A 6,684-nucleotide genomic window follows, 5' to 3' on the forward strand; every position below is an offset into this window, starting at 1 on the left:
GAAAAAAAGCGGTTGGCTGACGGCACACGCTTCGGAGGACAGCGTGTGCTCGTCTTCGCTGCTCCCAAGCAGCACGGAGGTGGTAGCGGTGAGCTGAGCTAAACTAAAATAATTGGACACTATTAAATTGGGGAGAAAACTAAATAAAAAAAATTGGCGACTACTAAATTAAAAAAAAAAGGGGGGGGGGGTGGCTTCTCTAGCAGCACCAACAGATCCCCTTTAGACCTGCTTTTACTAGACCTTTGCAAAAGGCAATATCTTAGAATATGATCTCCAAACTCTGTGTTTACTTGACAATGATTCTAATAGTTTTTTAATAACTATTTGAAAGTCTGAGGTGGTGTTTACATGAATCATAATTATTTTGATTTTAAGATTTAAAAAAAAAAAAAAACTATCAATGTATATATAAAATGATATACAAGAATGTCCATGTACTGACTGCCTGAAATATTGAAGGGGGACTTGGGAATCACTAATCAGAAACTGATCAGCCCTCTATGGTATATAAAATGTTTCCAGTATGTCAGAAATTATTGTTACATAAAATTAATGCTCCATAGTGGGTTGCACGCTACAAAAACATATTCTTCACTGTGAATGTACTGTATCTCGCACTCTTTCGAAGTTAATTAAGACTATAAAGCAGTACAGGCCATTTTAATGTGTTACTTTTATACTGACAGATCTATATTGAAAAAAAATAAATGAATAATAAATAAAATAAATGAATGAAAGTTTCTACACTGTGAAATAGTGTACACTGTGTATCCTCACAATAATAATAATAATAATAATAATAATAATAATAATAATAATAATAATAATAATAATAATAATAATAATAAAGGCAGATTAAATAAACATCTGGACATGCAATATGTACAAAATTGACATTTCCTGGTTTTAAATTATTTGTGACTGGTACAGGAAATGAAAGCTAAATGCAGTTCACTGAGAAACAAATAGATAAAAATGCAAGACCACCAGAACGTAACCACAGCACACTGATGGTAATGAGTATTTCAAGTTTTATGATTAACAGCGGAAATGTTTAACATGTAAACTGTTGAAAAACTGTAAAATATGTATTTGCAATAAATGTCTTTACAGTTACATAAAATAATGCACATTTTCAGAATGTAACTTTTTTTAAACATAGTAACGATGGCTGTTTACCTCTGCTCTGCTTTCGTAGTACGTTAACCTTGTCTTGGTCAACACAAATAGTCTCTCCTTGTAATTGAGTGGAGAGGTTATTTTCTTTTGCTGTGAGCGCTTTATCAAAGTCTCTTCCAGGATTGGATCGTTATTCATCTCGCCCTCCTGCGCACTGTCCCTCCTGCCATTGAACATCCAGTCAGGAAAACTAGAAACAGACAACAAAGAACTGCGCCAATTATTACGTTTCTTTATTATTATTATTATTATTATTATTATTATTATTATTATTATTAAGAAGAAGAAGAAGAAGAAGAAGAATTTTAAATTGACTTATTTCTTCTTGGACCTCAACCAGCAAGTCTATGAACCAGAACAACGAGCTGAACCAGCTCTTACCAACACATACACACATCGCTGGAATTTCCCATCAAATTAAAGAAAATATCTGTTTATTTCATGCAATAAATACTGCAAATGATATTTGTTTTACCTCAACACGTCATCTTGACTCAAGAGAAATAGAACAATAGCCTACTTTTACTTTCGACGCTATACAGTACACATCTTACAGCACGTACCGTACACTGTTTCATACAGGTAATGTAAGCTTCTTTATAAGAAAAGTGAGGAAAATATGTACAGTGCTAACGTATGTAGGCACAATAAAGTTTCTCAAAAACGTTGTCTGTGTTGTCCCCAAATAGGTTGCATTATACTGTAAAAGCAAACACAATGAAAGTAAACAAAGAAGAAGAAAAAAAAAGAACAAAAACGTCCATTCACCAGAAATGGCGCACACACCTGTCAAGTGAAACTAATCTGCGGCTGCGGTTCCAGTTCATACTCCCGAAATTATATTTTGGTTTTCATAAATAAATTCTCTCCAGCAGGACCCCCAGTTTTAGCCACGAAGAAAGGCATATTTTTACTCGTTGGAACGTATCCCATACGAAACACCGAGTTAATATTTCCCTTTGAAGGAGTTAACCATTAACAAATACATGTTTATTTTTGGTTGTTTTTTTTTTACCTGTGGTTTGTTGTATTCCTTGTTTCTCTGGCAGGGGCAAGTCTAGAGTGGAGTCTCGAGTCGAAGAACACTTCTTTTTCACTCCGACATGTATTGCTGCTAAGTTTCTCACTGGCTGTGATACGGAAACACCATGCAATATTAACAACTGCTGCTGTCACTAAAAACCAAAAGAACAAAATAAAGATCGAGGAAGTTAAGAAATAACAGTACTACTGTCTGTGAAATTTCCTGTTGCAGAAGATGCTTATATGTTTTTTGTTGTTCAACAAGAAATCGATTTTTGATCCCTGTGGACGATTTTTTTTTAGTATTTTCTATGGCATTCTGTCATGTTGTATTGGCTATACAATCTACTATTGTATGTTCAACAAATCTATTGTATTTTTATAACCTGTGGTAACACACTATATGAGTACAGTACCTATTGCATTTAAAATATTTATGTAATTTTTCTAGGTTAATCTAGTAGACCCATAAATACTTTAAAATTGAAATTACATTAAAACAAACAAAAAATGACATGTACACACAAACACCTTTTAAATTTTACTTTTCACACGTTTTAGAAATTGATACTCAGTCTTGGGGACTTGTTACCATTACAAGTGGAACAAAATTGTAACAGTTACAAATAAATAATTCTCAGTCACAGTTTACATTTCACATCAATATTTTTTTTCGGTTTGGTCAGGCTGCAGGCAGCTTCAAATATTATTTGAAGATCCAGCTATTGCACCCAGTCATTCCCTCCTCTGATGCATTTTCTAGCAAGATGCTATAAAAAGCGCATTCATGTGACATGCCACTTTTGACTTGCACTGCTGAAGCACTAATACTCCACTGGGAATCAGGATGCTCAGCTAAAGGATACTCCAGGATAGGATAGAACAGGACAATTGTAACAAGCAAAGGGTAATTTATGACAAACCAAAAGACAGGGAAAGCCTGTTACTATCCCACCTCTTTAAAATGTGTTTTCAGTGTTTATTTAGGCACATTTGCAACATCAATCAAGGCCCCTCCATTCAGTGTAATACCTGGCCGTGTAATTCACTGCTGCTCAGATACTGAAATTGGTCATCACAGCCTCCATTTGTAAAACAAATTATATATAAAGGAAAGAGGTTTTTTTCTGCTCTCAGTCAATATAGCATACGTGGGTGGTGACTGTGATTTCTAATGCAATCAAAACAGAACTCCTGATTTGAATTAAAATTCTACTTAATAGCCGATTGCCATCACTTGTGTTTTATATCAGTGTATATCATATTGATCTAAATATCTGTATCTATATATCTACTGTATATCTATATAGAAGTATAAGGAGGTCTGAGTCATTTTCTATTGCAACCACATTTTGTGCCCAAGTGCTGAATAATTGGTGTCACCAAATCCATGTCAGTTGTACAGTAGCCCTGGTATGAATTGTATCGAGGATCTTCAAACAAAACCACTTGTTCATTGTAGCAAGTGTATAGCTTTTCCTGTATCTGAACAAATCAGTCCACCAGTTCTATTGTGCTTTACCATGGAAAATCTTGACAGCATGACGAAGCAAACCAGTGAGAGAAAGTAATTAACACATGCATATTATCTATTAGAGATACTAGAATTCACAATACTTTAAGGACTATTTCGAGGAATCTTTTGTTAAAGGACTGTTTTTCTGAAGTTGATTTTGATTAATTAGATCAGGTTTGCAGTCCATGAAACACTTTTCAGAGAGTTAGAATTTAACTCTCATTTTCAGAGCACTGTTTAACTTAAAAGAAGCTTTCTATAATGTAGCGTTTTGACAGGAGGCAGAAAACAGTACAAGACACACTTGTTTGTTGTTCCAAACACTTTATTTATCTCTTCTCTGGATGCTCCCTCAGCACCCAAACCAGAGTCATGACTCTGTCACAGCAACACAGGTTACAAACTCCCAGACACTATCTCAGCGCCCACCAGTGTCAACTGCTCTGTCTGCTTCACAGCATACAACTTTCTTTCATACAGGAACTCAGGAATACAGGAACCAGGCAACCAGAACAATGACAACGACCACAACAACAACATAAAATGGTGGCACAGTGCCGTCTTATAACTTTAGATCTGCCCCTTTATTCAAATAGGGTACCAGACCTCAACCGCACAATAGAACCAAAGGGCACAGACAAGCAACAGCCAATCACAGGGGAGACACAAAAGGCACAACGAGCAGGTTATAGTTAAACAGACAAAGACAAGACGTAAACAAACAGCGGCGAAAAATACAGAGTGGGAAGGAACAAACACACAACGCGTAACTACATATAGACAATCAGGCCGTGGCGGTGGTGGCGGTTTGGCGGCCGTCACCACTCCTGCTTTCTGTTCTTGCCCTTTGCAGGAGCCCTTGAAAGGCGGGCACAGTGCACCATGTAGCGCCCATACTTCCCGCAGGCAAAGCACCCCTGCGGGACGTCCCAAACGCTCCGGTAGCCTTCCCTCTCTCTCTGGCACTCGGGCGGGCAGCTCCTCCCTCTCCGGCACTCACGCAGGCAGCACCTCCCTCTAAAGATGGCACCAGCCCCCTTGCTTGCCTCCGGGAACGGCTGCCCCTCCTCCGCTTTAGTTTTCCTCATGGAAGCGGCAGCACCCCACTGTGCCGGTCCTTGAGGTCTCCGAAGGGGTCCTCCCATTCACCATCCCACCGGATCTGGGACGGGTCGGGGTTCCAGCGGCTCCACTGGTCCTTCTCACTCTCCGGCACTCGGGCTGCGCTCTCTAGCTCTCGGGCGGGCAATACCTCCCTCTCCGACACTGGAGACGGCACCGGTCCCCTGGCTTGCCTACGAGAACGGTCGCCCCTCTTTTTGTGCTTCGGGGCAGGCAGTACTTCCTCTTCCTCCTGGAAGGGGCAGCGTACCACCTTGTACCTGAACTCCCCACAGGCAAGGCACCAGCCTTGATCCTCTAGGCCACTGAGGAGGTCTTCCAGTCTGTGATCCCACTAGGTCTGGGATGGGTCGGGGTTGTAGCGGATCCACTGATCCATCTCCCGTCTCCTAACTGCTCCTGCTTGATGCTTGTGGGTTTTTTTAATCCTGCTTCTGGTGCCCATTGGTCCTCAGCTGCACAATAGGACCAATGGGCACAGACAAACAACAGCCAATAAGGACAGACAACCAACAGCCAATCACAGGGGAGACACAAAAGGCACAACGCGGAGGCTATAGTTAAACAGACAAAGACACGAGGTAAAGAAACAGTGGCGTGAAATACAGAGCGGGAAGGGAACAAACACACAACGCGTAACTACATATATACACAGGAATGACAGTACACAAACACAGTAGAAACAGCATGAATACAGTACAAAAACACAATTACATGGATCGCTACAATACACTCTTCAAAAAACAGTTGCTTAAAGTTTAGTAAATAGCGCCCATACACACGAGTACATTTTGTTTAAATTAAACATAATAGTGAAATGTCAGTTATTTTTCCAAGGATGCAATCATGATATTCTTTACAAGAGACAATTGTAAATATGTGGGTGATTCAGGAGCAGCAGCTCCTCCCCTACCTTCGTTCAGTTACAGTATATTACTGAAAGATACAAGTCATTATAGTTATTACTGTATACTGTATGCCAACAGCAGGTGAAAATCTGGTCTGTAATCCTGTATAAATGTTCTGAGAACTCATCACCAGATGCAGGAAATAAAACCCCAAAGCACCACAAAGGAACTAAAAGTTATTGTACTTTCCCCCAGCCAAGAAGAAAACAAAACCCCAAATCCTTCAAAAATAACATAAAAAGCCACAAAAAAAGGTCTAATGTCTAGTGATTCTAGATTAATTTCAAATAAAAGCCATCTGTATTAACCCTAGAAACCTTGACTATGTTGTATTAACAGGAAAACAATAAATAAAACATTTACCAATACCATTTTATTTACATTTATATAGAAGCACACACATGTGTGTACTGAAGCTTGACAAGGCCAAAACCCCTAGCGCTAGAAGCAGTTATGAACGAATAAGATAAGAGTCACATCAGGATGTGGTCAAATAAAACATCAGATGTGTGCACATGAGTTAGTTTGATTTCACGGTTGGCTTTACAGTTTAATTTTAGCATTGTGATAATTCCGAGAAGTTGTTAAAAAAAAAAGCCACAAAAGCCCTAGATTCGAACACCTGTAGTACTATAGCAGGCAAGTACTATCTAGTAAACAACATGGACTGTAACATACATCCCATGACACGGACGTGAATTCAAAATTAGAGAAAGAAACCTAGATTTCCCATAAAGTTCGGGCCTGCAAAGATATTTGGCTGGCGTGACAACATGTGACTCCCAATTGTATAGAACTTAAATTATTAAAGTGTTGCCAAGTAAACAAGCATCTCACATTGCCTGCCATACCTGTAAATTTAAAATGAGATGTACAGACAGACACCCTTGTATCTTCTCAACAAGTTTAATAATGTTAATATCAAGTTTCATG

At 38.8% G+C, this 6,684-nt stretch overlaps 1 protein-coding gene across 2 annotated transcripts in view; it reads right to left on the reverse strand.

Annotated features, from left to right (window-relative positions):
- The window catches only part of LOC117421284 (tyrosine-protein kinase Tec-like), a 36,753-nt gene extending 34,381 nt beyond the window's left edge, over positions 1–2,372 (reverse strand). The window contains exons 1-2 of one of the 2 annotated variants that reach the window (XM_034035488.2): positions 2,198–2,372; positions 1,183–1,372 (exon numbers count right to left, since the gene is read on the reverse strand). In XM_034035488.2, the coding sequence (XP_033891379.1) occupies positions 1,183–1,359 (177 nt within the window). In that variant the 5' untranslated portion in view covers positions 1,360–1,372; positions 2,198–2,372. Of the gene's footprint in view, positions 1–1,182; positions 1,373–1,968; positions 2,086–2,197 lie in introns of those variants that run through there. The other variant, XM_034035487.2, reaches the window with a different exon arrangement.
- Positions 2,373–6,684: the final 4,312 nt, after the last annotated feature.

Source organism: Acipenser ruthenus, chromosome 1, assembly GCF_902713425.1.
Source record: "Acipenser ruthenus chromosome 1, fAciRut3.2 maternal haplotype, whole genome shotgun sequence".
Classification (NCBI taxonomy): domain Eukaryota; kingdom Metazoa; phylum Chordata; class Actinopteri; order Acipenseriformes; family Acipenseridae; genus Acipenser; species Acipenser ruthenus.